The sequence below is a fragment of the Grus americana genome, chromosome 1, assembly GCF_028858705.1.
Source record: "Grus americana isolate bGruAme1 chromosome 1, bGruAme1.mat, whole genome shotgun sequence".
Classification (NCBI taxonomy): Eukaryota; Metazoa; Chordata; class Aves; order Gruiformes; family Gruidae; genus Grus; species Grus americana.
The window spans coordinates 101,848,094-101,869,335 of record NC_072852.1 but is presented as its reverse complement, the minus strand read 5'-3'; the positions used below and the strand labels follow the sequence as shown (position 1 = coordinate 101,869,335).

General features: G+C 36.9%; 1 protein-coding gene across 8 annotated transcripts in view; it reads left to right on the top strand.

The window, feature by feature from the left end:
- The window catches only part of DCAF6 (DDB1 and CUL4 associated factor 6), a 95,248-nt gene that overhangs the window by 32,175 nt on the left and 41,831 nt on the right, over positions 1-21,242 (top strand). For 5 of the 8 annotated variants that reach the window (XM_054832471.1, XM_054832436.1, XM_054832463.1 and 2 more), the window contains 6 exons: positions 2,920-3,033; positions 4,114-4,249; positions 5,777-5,991; positions 9,648-9,741; positions 12,776-12,895; positions 13,108-13,353. In XM_054832471.1, the coding sequence (XP_054688446.1) occupies positions 2,920-3,033; positions 4,114-4,249; positions 5,777-5,991; positions 9,648-9,741; positions 12,776-12,895; positions 13,108-13,353 (925 nt within the window). Of the gene's footprint in view, positions 1-2,919; positions 3,034-4,113; positions 4,250-5,776; positions 5,992-9,647; positions 9,742-12,775; positions 12,896-13,107; positions 13,354-18,662; positions 18,849-21,242 lie in introns of all 8 variants that reach the window. The other 3 variants (XM_054832416.1, XM_054832406.1, XM_054832426.1) reach the window with 1 other exon arrangement.

Genomic DNA, 21,242 nt, shown 5'->3' with positions numbered 1-21,242 from the left:
TGGTATGCACATTGCAAGCTACTAAACCAGATGATAAATATAAATTTGGTAGGTGCAACAGATTAAACTTGTCAAAACAGACAGTAAGAATTTGAAAAATATTTTAGAGGAAATACGGAGAGCCTAACAATCTGGCAAATCAAGATGCAAGTTTTATTATTGTCTATGTAGAATGACTGTAACTGAACAGCAACTATTTGTACAGAATATAGTAAATTTCTTCAAAATCATTAGTTGGAGAGCATGGACATTTGGCTGCTATACTGCACAGTCAAAATAGTGATATTGGGGATGATTTTTATCCAGCGAATAATGTTAACAAGAGGGCAGTATGGTTGTTTTGAATGACAGTAGTGTGATACTGTTTTGGTTGTTTACACTGTTTTTAAACACAGTTAGTAGAAGGGATCTCAAACCCCTACGTGATGTTGACTATTTTAACAACTATGGCTCTTTCTGAAGTTATTTTTCTTAGCTTGTTTTGCACTGAGGTTTAACATTTCTAAATTTGAGCTCTCTCCAAAAAGTCTTCCAAATGATAGGTTTATAAAACATTTTGGGAGATACTTTTTATAAATTCTGTTACTGTGTCTTAAATCTGATATTTGAACATTAAATGCACGTATTATTGTGTGGCATAGCAGACCTTTTTTTGAGCCTTGGCATATGAAAGTATAATAGAGTAAATAGCAGAGGTTTTTAAGCAAATGTCTGAGATACAGCTTCAGCTTCTGACATAACACAACTTTGTCACTGAGAGGTTTCTGAAGTGGGAAAATAATTTCAAAATACCATGATGTTACTGCCCAGCTGTATGTAACCACATCATCGTATTAAATATAGAACTTTGACTCACTGGATTCTCTAAATAACAAAAGCTAACATCATCTGCCCCTGAGGTTCTAATTCTAAATTTGAATGTTGTTTGAATTTATGCTGCTCTTTAAACTTGGAGTTTGTGACAGCTCAAGACATTACAAAAACATCTATTGAAACAGAGGAATGTGGAGATTTCTGTAGATTCTTATGAACTGTGAGATAATTCTGTTTTTAATTCTGGGGGATAATAGAATAAGTGCAGAGGGAGAGAGAAGTTCTTGAAACATGGTTTTGGAGAATTTGTTGTTTATACAAGGCCATTACAAGTTTATTTTTGCTCAGCCAAATGCTTTTCTTTATTGCCGTTCATATTAATTGCACTTCAGAAGGAGAATGTACTTTTATGGACAACTCTTACCTTCATATTTTCAAAACAGTAAAATGATCGTATAGCTATATATTTTTAAAATTAAATAGAAAAGGATTTTTTTAGTTAGTAAAAAAGGATTTTATATATATAATATGTACTTGTTGAACTTAAATATTTGTAACAGTGAGTCTTAATTATTGGAGTCTGCACTTCTCAATTTCTCTGTTTTAATGCTTATAAAATACTTAGTATGTTTTTTTAAACACCATGCATAAAAATTGGCATGTGCAAGTGGAGGTACGTACTGCACTATTACATGTATATTATGAGATAGTATCAGTGTGGAAAAAAAAATAAAATACAGCTACGAGAAATAAGAGCTTGCTGGTTTATACCACATTTAGCAACATTCTTGGAACAATGTAAAATGTTTTCAATGCAAGCTGTGCATTCAAATACAGCAAAAATGCTGGAAGGATTTAGTGGATTGAAGAATGATTGCTGGCTTTTAAAACTAAACTAATAAAATCAATTTGAGTGAACATGTAGTGAAACACACTCTTTTCAATATGTTATGCTAACACTGAAGAATATGGGCCATAGCTCAGAAGTTTATTTTCCCGTTGTTAGTAAAACATTGGCTTTGTTCTGCCTGTTAAAATTCTTGTTTGTCAGCAGTAAGATTTGGCACAGCACACATTGTGTCAGTTAATGTAGTGAGCATTACAAGAAGAAATGCTGAATCCTGCAGAGATTACCTTTGTAATCCCACTTTAGGTAGAGAGATTTACAGATATTCATAGGTTATTTTTATTAAGAGTTGAGGTGGGAGGGGAGAATAAATCATCACATAGAAAGTGTTACAGAACCACTCATTTGCTCTGTGCTGAATTAGCGTATTATACTATTATTGATTTTTGTGGCTTTATAAATTTCTTGAAGTTACTGATAGTAGCAGTAGTGTAGGAAAAGAAAAATACTGCTAGTTTCTACAACATTCTCTGTTTTGTATCTAAGGGATAGCATGTAAGAACATGACATTTCATGCACGTTCATTGACCTGTAGAATTCAACTTTAACGTTATGGTTGCTTGCCGTTTTGTTATAAGGAGGCGTTCTTGAGTGAAGCCATACATGTGAGACTCTGAGTCTTCCCTTGTTTGAGCAGGGTTGAGGTCAGGAAAATGCTGCAATACAGTGCTCTCTTAAAAAGTAAAAAACCAAATGCAGTAAGGGAGTAGGTTAGTAACAGCCTTTAATGCATAGTTGGTTCAGGGGGCTATTTTGAATGTAAAGGAATGGCCAATGGGAATAAAAGCCATCTTGTATTTCCATGTCATTCAGAGTTCTGAGGGTTTTGTATGTTATTGTCTTCTATTACTTGATAGAAAATAAACTGAGCTTCTGTTGAATTACTGCAGCAAATTGATTTCTTATCTGAATACTGATTGTAGTAAATGTGTGTTGTTTATTAAAAGATAATAGAAATAAGTGTAAGCTTTCACCTGTATTTAATTTTATGTGATGTTCCACAGTCTTTTTTTTTTAACTTCAGTTCAAACCTTTTTTTGAAAATGAAGAAACATCAGCAGTTTTTCAGTTTTCCTCTTTATTTCAATAGAAAGCTTGACTTGAGTCATAATCGCATCAGCCTGCTGCTCAACACGTTGATGCTTTTATTTTCTAATTAATGATATTTCTGGAAGTATTAATAATTTTTTTTTTAACAGATTATGACAGTACCAAATGATCCCTATACTTTCCTCTCTTGTGGTGAAGATGGCACTGTAAGATGGTTTGATACTCGAATCAAAACAAGTTGCACAAAGGAAGATTGTAAAGATGTAAGAGTGAAATCTTTTAATAAAGATGACCTAAATGTAGAGCTGTACATCATACAAACATAGGATATGAATTCTGGTAAGGCTTTTAGAAATAATAGATTTCAGGGTCGTTGGTGGAGATGACAACATGTTTCCCAAGAAACAAAAAAAGTTTGGGGAGTCCTTTCTTTCTTTCTTTCTTTCTTTCTTTCTTTCTTTCTTTCTTTCTTTCTTTCTAATTTATTTTATTGCAATATCTCCTTTGGCACTTTTTAAATTTATGAACTTTGGTGTGAGGCTTTAGATACGGTAGCAAAGCTTCTATGTTAAAATTGAATCTCCTGGTCTGGTTTACATTAGTTACTATAGAGAGCAGAGTTGGGGGCAAAATATAAGCCTTGAAAATCATCTGTGGCCTGATATTCTTGAGCATCCTTTGTCCCTCTGTAAGAAAAGATTTGGTAATGAATTACACTAGATTAAATTAGTCACTAGTATTGCTTCCTAGAAGGTAAGGTATTGGTGGTGTCGTGTCCACTGTGTTTGGATTTCAGAAACAGTTCTAATATTGAATTGGAGAAAAACTGACACCAAAGTATATATTGCTACTCTTGATTAATTTTATTCTGCTTTGTGCATATTTATCAATTCCAGGGTTTTCTTTCATTCTTTTCCTCTATCCAATTATCTGCCCATAGATTACATCTATTATAATACTTTAAATTAATTCAGACTGTTTCTGTGTATTTGATGCTCTTCTGACTCAAGTTATCTATGTTTCCATAGGAAAATCCAAGGTGCTAGCTAGTTTATAAAGCTGTAATTGTTATGCTTATCTATTTTTAAATGTTTGTTCCTGTGGTTTGTTTTGGTTTGTTTGTTTGTTTTAAGTTGATCTTGTGCTGTATTTCTATCTCTGATAGTTTTTCTTCTCTGCAGAGGATTTTCTGTTTGACATATTTACAATCTGTCTTCACAGAGCCAGACCTAGTTTCCTCAAAACCTCCTTGACTAATGGGCCTGTGTCCTGAAGTAAAAAATAGAATTATACTTCAGATGTTCAGAGCTATTATTTGAATGCCATATTTTTGTTTGTTCCAGGATATTTTAATAAACTGTCGGCGTGCTGCCACTTCTGTTGCTATTTGTCCACCAATCCCGTACTATCTTGCTGTGGGTTGTTCTGATAGCTCAGTAAGAATATATGATCGGCGAATGCTTGGGACAAGAGCAACAGGTAGGAACCATACCTTACAGTAAGCTTTTCTAGCCATCTGCAATTCCAATTTCAGGTCCTTTTTTTCAAAATAGATGGTGAATGACTAAAGTGTAATACTGAATGAAGTATAGCTTGCTTCTCTGAGAACTGTGCTTCATAACAATAGAGTCATTTGACTCTAGCATTTGCTAATACAGAAATCTTCAAGTAAGTAAACTTAATCTCTTCATCCATCTTAGAACATGTTGTATAGTGAATGCAGAAGAAGACCTTTTGTTATGTCTCTTCTTTTGTCTTGAAACATGTGATTCCAAGATTCCAAAAAGCTAGTGATTGTAGCCTGCGGTGGTCTGCCTGAATTTTAATTAAGTTCTTATCTTCTTGTATTCTGCGTTGCTTCTTATGGAAAGGGATTTTATGAACTTATTCCTTATGAAGGAGTCTATGAACTTGATTAAAAAGTACTATGTACCTGCTCTTGTATTGTAATAATACAGGAATAAAATGAATTCAGGTGTGCAGGCCTTATAAAGGAGAGAAAAGACAAAATTTTGAAGACTATAATTTTTCTGGATATATTGGTATAGTGTTCTGTTGTTTAGTTTGGGGTTGTGTGTGAGGACTTTTGGGTTTGTTTTTGGTTTGGTTTTTTTTTTGTTAAGGGGTGAGGTATTGTATGACTAGTGAGCAAACTGAAGATTTTCATTTAAAACTTTCTGTTTCAGTCCTTATGTAGTGTGAGATGATAACCTTTGAACTTCTCTGTGGTCAAGGACAGACTGTTGCACATACTAAGCCACAACAGATATGCCATGTGGGAGATGGTTACATGGCAAATTATGAGGTTTTGGTACAGTCTGTTTTTTCTCAGTGTTAGATCTTCTTATGGGTAACTTTTATGTGCTCACAAATTTGTATTTCTAGAATTTAAGATTGTTTTACTGTGTGGAATGGAGGTGAATTGTCAGGGAAGCATGGTAAGTCTAATGTATAGTTCTGCAGTTTCAAAATGACAGTATTATGTCTCAAAAAAGAAAACTAGTATTTTTTTAAAACATTTTTGGTAGAAAAGAGGAGATGTATATCCTAATTTTCCAAAGTTTCATATAATTAATTCCTTTCCAATTTATGTATAGGTATAGATTTGCATTATTACTGTGTAAATGTTCTTAGGTTCCAAAATTTCCATTTGTACTACATTTGACAGATAGCATCCACACACCGTCATGTGATGGGTATGTGATATACGAATATATTTGTGTGTGTTCGTCTTTTTTTTTAAACTGTACATAGTGTAAAATACTAGTAAGATCTGATGTCACTGTTCAGATCCAATTTAATACAGAGGCTATAGGATACTTAGCTTTTCTCTGATCATTTTTTGTTGGATGTTAAATAAGTATATTCAAGTGTTTGAAAATTTGCAGTAGTAAATGTGGCACTTCTCTCCCCGTCCCCCCCCCCCCCCACCTCCACCCTCTTTGTGAAATTAACTCTATCCTTGCCAGAACCAGGACAACCCCCCTTTTTTTTTTTTAAATATAGGGAATTATGCTGGTAGAGGCACTGTTGGAATGGTGGCACGTTTTGTTCCTCCTCATCTCAATAACAAATCCTGCAGAGTAACGTCTCTATGTTATAGTGAAGATGGTCAAGAGATCCTTGTTAGCTACTCTTCAGATTACATATACTTGTTTGATCCCAAGGATGACACAGCACGAGAACTTAAAGTTCCTTCTGCTGAAGAAAGACGAGAAGAGGCAAGTGATTAAGATGACCTATTTTCATGTTTGTTTTTTTTTTTCTTGTGGCACACTTATCAGTTGTATTTCCCTTTAAATTAATCTGAAATTAATGTTGCTGTTCATAGACTCAGATGTGACAAGTAGATTGTGTTACAAAATTTGTGTATTTGCAATCTAGTTATTTTTTATTTACAATATTTACAGTATTTTGTCACTCTGGTTTTCTTTCTTGTTTGGTTCCTCTCTCCTAAAGATGAGAAGGCATCCACATGCACCTCAGGTTATAAGACCAACAGGGTCCATGCCACCAAAAGCATGCTTCTTGATATCAAGTATAAATACTGTTTGATAGAAGTTATCATTTAATGACAAAGATAAGGGGGCACAAAATATTTAGATCCAGGAGATGAGCCACTGCTACTAAACAGTATTAAAAGTTTCAGCAGTGTAACCAAAACACAGGCAGCTGTTTATTATCAGCTCAGCTACAATGATGCGAACCCTTCTATTCTAGTCTGAATTTTCTGATCAATATAAAACAAATCTCTTCAACTACAGTGTCGTGGTTTAGGCCCAGCCGGTAGCTGGGTGCCACGCGGCCGCTCACTCACCCCTCCCCCAGCGGGATGGGGAGGAGAAGTATAACAAAAGGCTTGGGTCGAGATAAGGACAGGGAGAGATCACTCACTAATTATCATCACGAGCAAAACAGACTGAACTCAGAGAGGAGATTCATCTAATTTATTACTAGGCAAAACAGAGTAGAGCAATGAGAAAATAAAATCAAATCTTAAAACACCTCCCCCCACCCCTCCCATCTTCCCGGGCTCAGCTTCACTCCCGGCTTCAACCTCCTCCCCGCTCAGCGGCACAGGGGGACGGGGAATGGGGGTTACGGTCAGTTCAGCACACATTGTCTCTGCCGCTTCTTTGTCCTCAGGGGGAGGACTCCTCTCATCATTCCCCTGCTCCAACATGGAGCCTCTCCCAGGTCTCTCCCATGGGGTGCAGACCTTCAGGAGCAGACTGCTCCAGCATGGGTCCCCCACGAGGTCACAAGTCCTGCCAGCAAACCTGCCCTGGCGTGGGCTCCCCTCTGCACGGGGCCACCGGTCCGGCCAGGAACTTGCTCCAGCGTGGGCTTCCCACAGGCCACAGCCTCCTTCAGGTGCCTCCACCTGCTCTGGCATGGGGTCCTCCACGGGCTGCAGGTGGAATCTCTACACCCCCTCATCCTTCCTCCATGGGCTGCAGGGGGACAGCCTGCTTCACCATGGCCTTCACCACGGGCTGCAGGGGGATCTCTGCTCCGGCGCCTGGAGCACCTCCTCCCCCTCCTTCTTCACTGACCTGGGTGTCTGCAGAGTTTCTTACATCTTCTCACTTCTCTCCCCGGTTGCAAAAGCTCCTCCAACTGTTTTGTTTTCCTTCTTAACTATGTTATCACAGAGGCGCTGATTGGCTTGGCCTTGGCCAGCGGAGGGTCCGTCTTGGAGCCGGCTGGCATTGGCTCTATCAGACACAGGGGGAGCTTCTAGCAGCTTCTCACAGAAGCCACCCCTGTAGCCCCCCCCCCCCCCCCCCCCCCCCCCCGCTACCAAAACCTTGCCATGCAAACCCAACACATACAGTGGAGTTATATCTCCGCCTGCACCCCCACAACCACCCACTCCTGTTTTTTCTCTCCTGGCGTTATGCTCACCCTTTCACAAGCCCCTCTGTATTCTGAGGCCATTACCTTTGGTCTGAGACGGGCCTCAAGAGAGTTTATAATGAGTTGTCAGCATCCTCCTGTCTTCACTGGGAGGATGAGGGTGGCGATAACAATGGTGATTTCTTCTTCCTCTTTGCTGGGAGAAGCATGACTTTTTCGTAGAGTCTGCTTGAAGGCCATTTTTATATGTTTTTAAGTATGTTTTACATCTTTATTAGACTGCCAGTATGGCATGGTTTTGCTTTTAAGTGTGTATTCTTTGTCCTTGTTGTTACCCCTAAAACAGTTGTTAGTTGGGTCCAGCCTTTACAGCACAGTTAACAGCCGCGGGTGACTTGCTGAGAAGGTGTTACTGGTGTCCTCTTTTACCCACACCTGCAGGATATCTGCTGTCAGCCCATGCCTGTACTTCTTTATGCTGCATCAGTATCCTGTGGTTGTAGGTTGTCCTTTCTGGCACACTTTAGCTAGTTGGCATTCCTGTATATATCAAAACGGTTAACAAGAGGTTGTACGCCACAGATCTATGCAAATCTAAGCAAAACTAAAGCAAATAAGGTGATCATCACCTGGTCACTAGACAATTGCTGTTGTAGCTAAATGAGCTAAAAGAAACTCCAAGCAAGTGAAGTCCAGACAAAGCCCAACAAGTGTGAGTCTCCTGTTGTTACCTTCTTATTAAGCCTGTGGCCTGTTACTAGCAATGGCTATGCTGTATTTACTGGGCCACAGGCTGCCATTACTAATACAAATATTGTTGACCAGAGGGGGATGTAGATTTATAGGACTGAGGAAGAATGTCCAGCTGAGTTACGCTGTTACCTCGCTGAGGCAGGAGAAAGCAAAGAGGAACCCAGAAAAATTATGAGATTAACAAATGGTTCTGCACTTCTCCCTTTCTTCTGTGTAATGTTAGCTTGATGTGAAGTAATTTGGTGGAGAATTGACTGCACGGTTGTTATAGAGAGAGAAGATTGGGACCACCTGTTAATAACAGAGCCTATGTATTCTTTTCTTTGTTAGGCACAGAGTATGTCCTGTAATCTCTTCTTGCCGGATGATTTTACTTAAATGCTATTTTTATTTCAGCCTAGCTTTAACATATATAGAGTAGAAGAAATGTAAAGCTTTCTTCCTGAATCTGCTGGCTCCTGAAAGTGAATACTTTAATATGCTTTCACTGCAGGGGTTTTGTATTTAATTTAAAATTGTCAGCACAACTATTCACCTTTTTGGTTCTTAAGCCAGAAATATCCAACCAATACACTTAATTTCAAGCTCTGAACTGCCTTTCTGAATGTTCAAAGCACTAGCTGTTTCTTTTCAAGTTGCTGAAAGTAACACTACCTATATAGTACTTGTTTTATATTTTCCTGCTGCAAAAAACCCCTGTGTTATAAAAATGTTAAAAAAACCAAAACCAAGCCATAGTTTAAAAAATTAACTAGAGTTTATTTTAATAAAATTTATTTATTTCGTTAACGTCTGATTTGTTTTTTCCCTTTTGTTTAATTGCAAATCCACATTTAAGCTGAAGCTGCAGTATAGTTCTTAACATGAAGAGGTGAATATTTTTGCAGAATTCAGGCTGAATTCTGGAAAACCGTTATTATTATTGTTCAGTATGGAAAGCCTCAATTAACATAGCAAAGTTACTATTGCATAAAATAAAAGCTGCATTAGTTCTTAGAGTCATTGATTTACTGTTGAACGGTGTAGCTAAAACTCCTGCATTTTATTGATACAGTGTTGTGTTTATTCATAGTTGATCTGAACATATGGCTGACATTCCTTTTTTTGTGACAGATACAAATTTATGTAACTTAAGAAAATGGAGATATAGATACTGCATTTATATTTAGACTTAGAATTTTGTACTGTCCAAATAAATAGCTTTGTAATGCCTTTATCTTCCTTTTTTTTTTTTTTTTTTTTCTTTCTTTCTCCCCCTTCCTAGTTACGGCAACCTCCTGTTAAACGTTTGAGACTAAGAGGGGATTGGTCAGATACTGGACCAAGAGCAAGGCCTGAGAGTGAACGAGAAAGAGATGGTAAAGTGTATGCAATTGTGGGTGGGGTTGTTGGCTTTGCTTGTGTGTTTTGTTTTTGTTGTGGGGTTTTTTTGTTGGCTTTTTGTTTGTTTGTTTTGGGGTTTATTTTCCAATTTTTTCCTAAGTATTTCTGAAATATGTAAGCGCTTCAGATTAAACTGTCCCATGTTTTAAGAATCAGCCAGGTCTTAAGATGGTTTTCTTAGAATTTAACACAGAACTGCTATTCTACAGTGATTTTTTTAAAAATGTCTGAATTGAAAATATTCCTACCAGAAAAATTATATTGCTTCAGTTAGGCTGATATAAATTAAGGGGAGCTTACTTCATTGTTACTGGTTATGTAGTAACACAAATACATATTTCCCTTTTTGTAGTCAAGCCTTACATGTACTAATTGTTATAAATGAAATGCTCTGTAATGGTTACATTAGGGGACTGGAATTCCAAGCAATAGGATTCTAATATTGTGTCTTTCACTTTTTTATAAAACACACGTAGTGACTAAATTTTTATGCTTATATTTTCATGTTTGTAATATATTACTCAATTACTTGAGGTTTCAAGTAGATAGAACATTTCCAAAGCTATGCTTTAGCGTCAGAAAATGGGATATCAAAGCAGGGCAGGGGATGCTTTGTCACTCTTCTTACTCATCAGCTAATGATGTGTTTCTGTTTAAATCTGACAGGTCGTGGGGCTACAAGTATTTGTCCTAGTTCACTTAAATCTGTCTCCCTTTTCTGCCTACCATTTCCCTTTCCAGGTTTTCTTTGTTGGTTTTCTCATATTCTGATTCCCTCAACTAGAATAATAGTGTCTAGCTGTATCAGACTAATGGTCCATGTAGAATAGGATTCTGTATCCAACACAGGCAATAGGAGATGCTGTTTAGGGAGAAAACATGAGCCCATCACCTTAGTCTGTTGCCTTTGTTGCTCCCCCGCTATTCAGAATTACTCCATTAGAAACTTCAGAGGGTACATTCCCATCTGTTCCTTTAGAATCTGATGTGGTTCTATTGCCTGTGAATTTCTGTAATCCTTTTTTGAACCTGTTGATAATATTTTCTATGGCAAAAACTTCCAGAAGTTCAGTGCCCACTGTGTAAAGGAATACTTTCATTCCTTTCTTTTAAAGTGCTTTCTTAGTTTCATCATGTGCCGCCTTATATTAATATCACAGTATTAACAGTTTTACATTCTGCTTACTTGGTGCTTTCATTCCACAGACCTTATTTGTATACCTCCTCATATTAGGGACACTACTGATGTTGTTTTTGTTGCAGGTGTTCCCCATCAAAATTAGTTGCGGCTTTGCCCCTGCACAAAGTTACTTTTTAGCTGAATTTTTTTTCAGCTAAGTATTTTCTCTCTGTCATTTCCCCGTAATATCAAGTAAATTTGCTGGGGAGAAAAATAAAGCCTGAGAAAAGGACTCCTCCACTATAGACATTGGCTAGATTTTTATTTTCTCAAAACAAAGCTTCAATATCTTTATTATGCATTATTTGATAAAACTGTATAGTGACTGAGAATAGCTACATTGCATTAGTTAAGCATGTGGTGACCTGTGACTTGTTTATCTGTGAACTGTTGATTGTCCTGTTTTCCCATCATTAACCACCTTCTGTCTGTTTTCTTCAGCTGTTGCATTCCATTTTTTGTGTTTTAAGCTTCTGAGGTCAGAGCTCCTCTGCCTGGGGTACAGAAAGGGAATGAGGGATCCCAGGCGAGGGTCAGAGACCTGCAGTGTGGAAATGAGAATAGACAAGGGCTTTGGGGTCAGATTGAGGGGCAGCGGTTTTTTGGGATTGGTGGGTTGGTATGTTCCCCTTCCCTTCTCCATGCCCAACAATGTGTTTTAAACTAATACAAATAATCTAAAAGCAAGGTCTAGTGATGATATATTCAAGCTCTACTCTAGCAGTGAAGATTATATGCAGTCCTGAAACATAATCAGATATTTGATTAGTCTTTCAGTTTTTGTAACATCTGTGCAGGTAGCAGCCCTGATGTTTGAGAGGCATATTCTCACTGTATGTGTTCTTCCCAAGTATGCTCCAGAATCTTTCAGTGTTAGCTTTTGTATGCAGGGTATCAAAATATTTTTCATATATGTATTTTGACAGATAATTGTACTTTACAGGGATTCTGTTTCTTAAGGTCTTCAGTTAGAAAAATTTTCCAAAAGTTGGTTAAACACTACGTATTTCCAAAGTGGCTAAAGGGCCAGCAGAAGCTCTTACTTCAGTATGAGTGGAATGGTCCAGTCCAGTGGAATGGTCTTCTATTGGAAGATGCCAATGCGTAAAGGAAAAAATAAATTCACAGAATACAAAACCCACTTAGATTCAAATATTCTATTTCTACCCTTTATAAATGGAATTTTTCCAATCTTCTCTCGTGATACAAATTTTGTTTCATATATGGTAAAACCAGAAATAAAATGAGAAGAAAATATTTTCAGTTATGTTGAAATAAAGTATGGAAAAGATTTTGCTGCTTCAGAGTCTTTGGAATCCTGACACTTGATCCAAAATGGAAAATTAAAACCCCTAGAAGAACTTTGCGGTTGTATTAAATTGTGCTTATAAGGAAAATCTAAGTTATGAAGAAGCAGTTTGGAAATGTTAAAAACATCATATGCTAATTTTAGGCTAGTCTTTTTGCTTTTTCATTGTTTAATGATAAAATTGGTTGTTGTATAATTAGCTGGAAAAACATTAAAATCTATGCTTTCTTAGCTTATTTAACCAGCATTTAAAACTGAATGACGTAAATTTCACAATGTCATGTGTACAAAAGCTACAGGTGACTGTAAAACAGAAAAGGTGGAAGGACTGTTGGTTTTTATGTGATGCCATGTTCAGCTGGCAATTCTTGCTGGACTGTTGTGCTGAATAAAGGAGATGCTTCAGGGGAAGTGCAGGTGTTTTTCTGTTGTTGGGTTTTTTTAATGGAAAAAGGGATGGGGGGGGAATTAACGCTTTTGTAAATTTGCATGTAAAACTTTGGCATTACTTGTTTTACAGGGGAGCAAAGTCCTAATGTCTCTCTAATGCAAAGGATGTCAGACATGCTGTCAAGGTGGTTTGAAGAAGCTAGTGAGGTTGCACAAAGCAATCGAGGACGAGGAAGATCACGGTCCAGAGGTGATTTCCTTCTTTTCAAGAGTAATAATTACAGTGATGTGTTTATACTGGATGTCCGGGCCTTGAATATCAGCCTTTCTGAGGTGTAAACAAAAAACTTTTAGTGCACTCTGAAGAACTGAGCACACTTGTTTGCCCTATGAAACGGATCTTTAGAGACAGAGTAAGCTTACCTTTGGGCTCTCTTTTTCTTGCTTTATTTTTAATCAAAGGTGGGACTAATCGGACGGATGCTCCTGCTGCTAATAACGTGCCGCCTAGTACAGAATCAGAAACTGCAATGGAAGTAGATGGTTCTGAGCAACTTCCATCATCTTCCTCTTCTACAATGTCAGCCCAAGCTCCTTCAACATCATCTTCAACAGAAAGTCCCCCTTCAACTTCATTATTGTCCTCTCCTGATAATGAACAAAGGCCTTCTTTAGGGGCCTCAGCTCAACCTGTGCTCCATCAGTCTGGTGAGAAGAAATTCATCTTGTAATTTTTTATGAAAAATACTTTCAATAAGAAACTGTTTTGGTTTAGGATATTTTGGGTAATTGATCTCAATCTGTTTTCTTTCTTGCACATCCTTAACGAGACTAGGTATTTTATAGTTACGAAGTGATTGCAGCTGTGGTCTAAAGAAAGAGTAACACCATCAACTGTATACGTTTGTCTTGAGAAGGAATCTCAGGGGATAGCCAGTATTGGTTTTTTAGGGGGAAAAAAATAATATTGCTTGTCTTTTCTAAACTTGTTGTTCTCTTCATGGAGTATAAGTAACATCATGCTGTTTTCAACTGTGATGTGGCTGTAGCAGCATCAGTGCAATGAATAGCAGAACCTATGCCTGTTATAATCAGAGGAAGTAGAGAATGTATTCTTCAGCAGGAATCTGTCCTCAGCATTTCAGAGTCAGCAATGTTATTTTTTTGCTTCTTAAAAGTATCTGGATAGAAAGGGCTCACCTTATGTGATATTCCATTATTGGTTAATAAATTATAGTACATATTGATTTTTAAGTTTGTATATCTTGATGCAACTCATCTGTATTTAATACAGACTTCCGTTCTTATTGTGGGAAAAAGAAGAAAGTATATTCCACTGTCAATGTCAGAAACTTATTTGGGTAGTAAAAGAGCACCTTATGCTTTGACTTGTCCTTTTCCATATTTATGCAGGAAAAGATGCCACAGCCTTTAGTGTTAAATATTCGCACAAGAGTTTATTTTTACTTTTTTAAAGTGAGTTTTTAGGCCTCGCAGTTGTGGTGGAAAGGCTGATGTGATCCAAAATGCCTACAAGGTTCAGACTTTATTATTTTTAAATCCTGTGTTTTTTGTTTAAATTCATATTTTTGTCTTGTACCAATTCTGTTGTAAAAAAATCAAGGTCTTTGTTATTTGAAAAGGTGACTGATAGCATCTTCAGGCCCTAAATTGGATATTCTGGAGTAAAGGAGAGACAGGGATTTCCCAGGGAAAAGTGTGCTATTCAGCGTACTGTGGCTGCTGCAGCCAAAATCTTTGGGACAGGTGAGAAATGATGAGGTATCTGAAAGGCAGGGAAGCTAAAGACATAAGTTGAATTTCATTAAATGTATCGTTCTCACCCTTTCAAACTTTGCAACTAGTCTGAAACTTATTTAGAGGAAATAGTGAGCAGAAGCATGACAATCCACAGTCAGATACCATTATTCTAGAATAAGTGAAGACTAGAGAATTTATTTAGTAGCAGAGGCTTTTAGTAATCTATGTTTTTTATTAGTATTGGTGTCAGCGTGCTGCAATCTCAAGTCTTTCACAATGCACACACAAAAAATTAAGGGATCTACTGTAATTCAGTGTAACCCAATTTAGCTGACACTATCTTTGGTACAGAAGGATAGCTACCGAAGAGCACACATACCATTACCAAGGGTTCATATTTATCTATTTATTGAAGTATATGGTGTATTCTGGAGCTTACAGTGGCCATGAGAGTATGTCCCATATTAAAAGTAATTGCTTCAAGCTACAACATTGAAAATTTGTGGATTGTATAATGATAATGCACTAGAGAGCATTTCTGGAATTATGATGCATTTTCTATCCTGCATTTTACAGACTATATCCTGACTAGAAAAAGTGTTTTCCTCTTTTTCTCTGAATCTGTCTGAATTTCTAAGTAAAAGTTTATTCTGCTAGCACGGAGCTGAAGTTATTTCCTAATGCAGCTCTTCTCTAAGAGCATTTCCTCTTTCCCACTGTTACTTTGGACTTAAGACTCTCCATATATTTAGTTTTGAAAGGGATACAGTGGTTGTTTTGTTGACGGATTTACAGGTTGTAAATGACAACAATAACAGACAGATTGTTTTGTTGTTGGATTTTCTGTATAATGTTTGATAGGTCCTTTGACTACACCTAAACAGGGTGTCAGATTGGCTGCTGATTCTTAAAAAGTCACCATCGCACCACCCTCCCCCAAACACCAAATGCACAGAAAACAAACAAAAAATCCCCAACTTTATCTAATATTCTTTATTGCTGTATGCAGATTTTAGTATTAGGACCAGGAGTCATCTTTGAATTGTCTACAGGACTCCTGCAGGAGTAAAATCAATGGTACTATATGTTTGCACACCTAGTAAGCATCTTGTCTAGTTTGCCCTGCTTTTAAAACACTTGAGTTACTGTAAAACAAGTCTTTGGGTAACATGGGCAAGCTCAGGGAGAGGAGAATCTCCTGGCCAGAGGCAGTAGGTCATGGCAGAGTAGTAGGAGTGTTTATGAATAGGTAGGCTTGAATGTGAATTTCCATTTTGCAATGTTTGTATACTTACGTAACCCATGATGGTGCTCAGTTATGAGATTTTATTTACTCACAATCTCTAGTCTATAAATATGAAAACACTGCACTCTGCATTAAGAACAGGATTCCCTGAGTTGTTAGGTGCATTTACAGGTGAATAAAACCTGCTGCTTTTGCGGGTGACAAGATAGGGAAAGTCCTAATAGGAATAGTAGTTTAAATGCAGTGGAGTTGAGTAGGAAGACCAGATAGAGGTGTGTTGTAAAGGATGGATGACTGGGGAAGCATTTTGGAAAATGGAAGAAGGCAAGCAAGATGCTTTCAGCCATCATTTTGGTTAAAGTGTTGGTTTGAATATTGTAGCAAAGAGTTAGCAAATGAAGAATATGTTTTTGGGTAATGACTTCTTTAGAATTGGAGCATGAATTCATACCACAGAATGGAACAGGCTTATAAACAGCTTTCCATAAATCATTTCTACAGATTTCTGTACTGAACGCAGGCGTTGATGGTAATACTGTCTTTGAAATAGCAATACCTTTGCATAGGTATTATAATTCAAATATATTGTTGGTATGGTGTTCCAGAAAATAGGCCATATGGTGAGCATTTGAGCTTCTACATCCGAATTACTTCATCTCTTAATGTTTTAAAAAAGTACATGTTCAAAATAGTCAGTACAAAAATGGTTCAGTGCTGGAGCTTGTTGAGCTAAGTCTCTTCATCAGAATGTATATTCTAGAAAATACAGTTGGAACACTTGAGTAAGTGGCAAATAATCAACAAGATCAGTGCAAAATCTCAGTAGCTTGTTCTTGTCACTATGTTTGAATTTGTTTTTTTTTTTTAATAATGAGACAGAAAATTGCTGGAGATTTTCATACTGCCATCAAGGAAAAAAAATAATAGATTTATTTTCCTGCCCTGCTCAGCCTGTTCAGTGGAAACCATTAATTCATTTTTTACATTAGTTTTCAGATGCTGTAGCTTTAAACCACAAATAAACATCACATACAACAAACTGTAAAATACAATAATGCTTTTTTTTCCCCCCATAAAGAATATTCCAGATACACGTTGGTACCATTGGGAGTGGGGCTAGGGGGCAATGTGACTAATTGGGACAAAGCTTAATCTAAATATGTGTTCTGATACAAGGTAACTTTGCTTTTAAATTTTGAATGGGGAAGTGGCAATAGCTTTTTTTTTCCTTTCCATTTTCTCACTCCATTTGCTGGCAAAATAAACATTTGCTCAGAGATTCTGAAATGTGTTAGAAAGTGTTATCATTGAACATACATATGATAGGAGTTACCTATTTACATTTTGAATTGTAGTTCTTGTTACATCTTAAATTGCAACTGTCTGTAGACTGAGTGGAATTAAATCAGCAGCAAGTACTGAAAACTGCAACTGTTAGATAGAACTGAAATTTCCTTAAAAGCATTTTCTAGGCTGTGAGGAGTTCTGATTTCCATAAATGTTCACGGTACATGAAAACTATTCATAGCAAACCTCTTTGATGCCATGTTCCTTTTAGGAAGTATATATTTTTTCCTTCTTGTTATACTTATCAACCATAAACTGGCAGGATGTATTTCCCAGAAGTAGTATTAGACTGAGGGCATTAGAGCTCATGACTATTCAATAGTAACTGGTGTCTGCCACTGATTTTTGAATGATTGATTTATGTCTTTGGGTTTGGTTTTTTTTATGAAAGAAAACGTAAAATTTACTTGCTTCAGCAAGGGTGAATAAGGGTTACAGAATATTTGTAAAGCTTTTGCTTGGATAAAAGGTTACATGCCAATGTAATGCTCACTAGTATTTTAACATTTCATAGTACCGATTTTTTTTTTTCTTTGCAGATTTCCTCATATCTACAAAATACTCCAGAATGCCCTTGATATAAATACTTTCAGGATAGGTCTAGGCTAGCAGTGTATAGAAGAACTTGCTAGAGCATTTGATGTGAATATTTGAGTCTGAATTAACTTCTCTACCCTACTATGGGGTCAATGTTGTGCTTCAGCTATTTTTAATAAAGACACAATCTGTGTTGTATAAAGAGAAGTGCTTGCTATACAGCACTTGTGTAAGTGGAGAAAAATCTTCAAAGAGCATGGAAAGAACAAAAAATTACTTGGATGCCTACTTTTATAGTAGTTTGAAAAAAATACTTTTAATCAGACAGTGAACTGGTACATGCCAAAATGGTATAACTGGCAAATGAATAAAGACAAAATGATGAAAGCAGTGAAGTCTCTAAAGATGGAACTGAAAAATACTAAGAATTGTTTATGATCCAATAAATTACTTTCTCTGTAGGACCACTTCACAGTGTTTTCAGACTTTGAATCCTCACCCACTGGGAATGTCTGAGATAAAAAATGAGTTCATAGTAAAGTGTATTTTTTGTTTAGATGCTGTTCTGCCACCTGTTTCCATAGTCCAGGTTTACTTTTTACACAGGTTTGTTTTGATCAAAATTGTACTAATAGCTTCCTGATGTGGAAAAAAAAATTACCTTCATTTTGAAAATTTACCTGCAGACCACAGTTGCATAATTTTCCACCACGAATATTCTCATTTGTTATGTGTGTTAGGAACACGAAAATTAATACTTCCGTTTGCTTTGTTTTGAATCAGTCAGGATCTATCTATTTTCACTAAATAATTCTTTGTTAAATGATTTAAGTGTTAGAGATGGGGAGGGGATGTATTGTATGGCATGAATCCTGAACTCTTAAGTCCTGTGATTCGTGCATTTAGGAAGATAAAAACAATTGCAGTATTTTATTTTATAATTTCTGGATGTTAGTAAATGATTTACTACTCCCCCCCCCCCCCCCCCCCAACTGTAATTCCATTTAGTATCTGTTGCTTCTCTCTTTGGTCAGTCCCCTCCTCCTTGTTTTGTATATTATATGTTCAATGCTTCTTTCTTTTACATACATTCTTTTTTTTTTTTTTTTTTTTTCCTCCCCTCCAGCCCCTCCCTGTTTGTCAGAGTTAATGGGACCTGAGTTAGCTATAATCCGTAGGGGTCTACAGCGACTGAGGCTTAAGAAGGCAGAACAACAGAGACAGCGAGAGCTAGCTGAGGGTTCAGCGCCACAGTCGTCCTCCTCTGATCAGTCCTCCTCTAAGGGCTCCTCACAGGACCCTCAGACATCAGGTTGTCATTTGTCAAGGTTTCTTAAGCAGCTAACGTAGTTATAGTTTGTGCTGCTGCTGTTTGCTGAGATGCTTCTCTTCCAGAACGAGACAGTTAATGCATTTGCTGCTTGTCTTACCTTGCACGTGGTGGTATTTATCATCACATGGTTAGGGGGAGAGTAATAATGACAGTTTTCATTTATCTAACATGTTTGGATTATATAGTTAAACGATACTATATGGAGGTTTCCTAGGTGCATGGTATTGAGTATGCGCAGTGTTTGTTAGAGCAGCTCAGCAAGAAATTGCTGTGTCCTGAATAGAGTAAGGTACTTACACACTTGAAATTGCATTTTGGTGTTAATTGTATCCGATAGTAAAATTTAAGACTTGGCTTTGATTTAGCATATGTTCTAAATCAGGGTAGCAATTCAGTAAAATAGAATTTTGGCACTCTTAACATTCTATGGTTTTACAGTAAGTATAGTGAAAATACTTGTAACAAACCAAAGTCCCCAGATATGCTCTCCTTTTTTAAACAGAGTGACTTTTCATTTCACCATCCTCTTTCTCTTGTCTTACTGAGATTAAAAATTATTACAAGAAGGCCTTGGAGATGCTTATAATAAAAAGAGACATATTTGAGTAAGTTCGGGTAGAAGCATGCGTATAAAGAGGTAAACTCTAAACCATAAACTTGAAGCAAACTTTGTCATGGCACCATGTAAAAATGAATGAGCTGCATGCTGTGTGAAAAATAAGCGTATTTTGTGTTGAGAAGTAATATCAAGCAATGTTTTTCTATCTAGCAATGGATCAATTCTGTGACAGTTGAGGCGTGGCTAAATTACGTATAAGGATTGTGTCATACATTCACAGCTTGACTTGCTATGGTTCAATCTATTTGTTTACCTGGAGTCTTACAGCACAATTTGATGTAACAGTGGCTAGTGCTCCTGTTACAATATGTAGTTGAATTTTGAATAACTTCCTACACTAGAAAATTCTACAGTGAGTTTTCAGAATGTTTGGAAAGCAGTAAATCCTGGAGGGCTTGGTGCTTATCCTAGAGATGGTGGTGATAGGTGCCTGTTACCTGTAGAAGGAGAAAAGAAAAACAATGTTAGCAGCGTTCTTGTAGGTTGCTGCTGTTTCTTGACAGGAAAGAAGAAACCTACCTAAAAGCTACTCATTTTTTTCAGCAAACTAAACATCAGAATTTATTAACTTAAAGATATGTATGGATAGAGGCAAAACCATAACTAACACTTATAGTTAATAGATCTTGATTCTCTATTTTCTTTTTTTTTAAAGTCATTGCAAAATTTACTAAGTTGTTTCCCACTGAGGTTGGAAAAAAGGTTTGGTTACAGCCATATCTGTAGAATTTTCAGCTGGAGGTGTATCTGTGGATATTTTACTACCTCTGAAGCATGTGTTGGTCTAGGTTTCACTCGATACTGTCTCACCCATCTCTTTCTTAGTGCTCCTTCAAGGATGCCATGTAATTCTTTACTCCCAGTGGCTTGTGGGTCAATGTACTGTAGGGTCCATACTGACATAAATTTGAAGCTTTAAGCTGAGTAATTGCTTTGACTGGGAGTCAGAGATGTATTGTAGCTAGTTTGGATCCATCGCAGCCTCTTGGAGTTTTGAGTTCCCACGCGCTTCAAATTTGAAGGGAACTAATGGGAAGGTCTGGTCATTTTGTTTGGGATCACCAGGGAACCACAGAACACATACATGGCCTTGGAGGAAACTAGTATTCAAATATTTACCTCATTCTTTGTGTGATGACAGTGAATTTGCAAATGTAACCATTTTCCTTGGTAAGTAATTGCTTTGAAAGATAGCTTCACTTAGCACTATGGAACCATTTATTTCAGGGGAAAGGAGGTGGGAACAGTTTTGCTACCTCACCTCCAATTCCTTAGGATGTATATCTTTTTGCTGTTTGGTCTGATTGGTGGAATTTGTTACCTTCAACATTATAGACAGTGGAAGATTTAAAATGAGGAATTAAAATCTAAATATTTAATGTGTTCAGTCAGTTATTCCTCAAGAAATTTGATAAAAGATTACATTACTTTTTCCTTTCCACTTGTATGTGTAAATACAAGAAATTCCTGTTGTGCTTCATCAGCTTCTTTAATTGTATTCCTTCTTCCTCTATTATGGGGGAGAACAAATGAAACTTGTTTCTTTTGATTGGGGAATCCAGATCACCTTTGCATTGTCTGTTTACTTTTTAAGATTTCTGCACACTGGACATGGAAATACTCTCTGTATTTGCTCATTTCTTTTTATGCAAGTTACTTTGTTTCCTTTTTCTGACCTCCCAAGGCTTATTTTTGGAAGATGTGTATATGCAATCTAGTGCTTTGGAAAACCAGAGCTGCAGATTTTTGGTCTC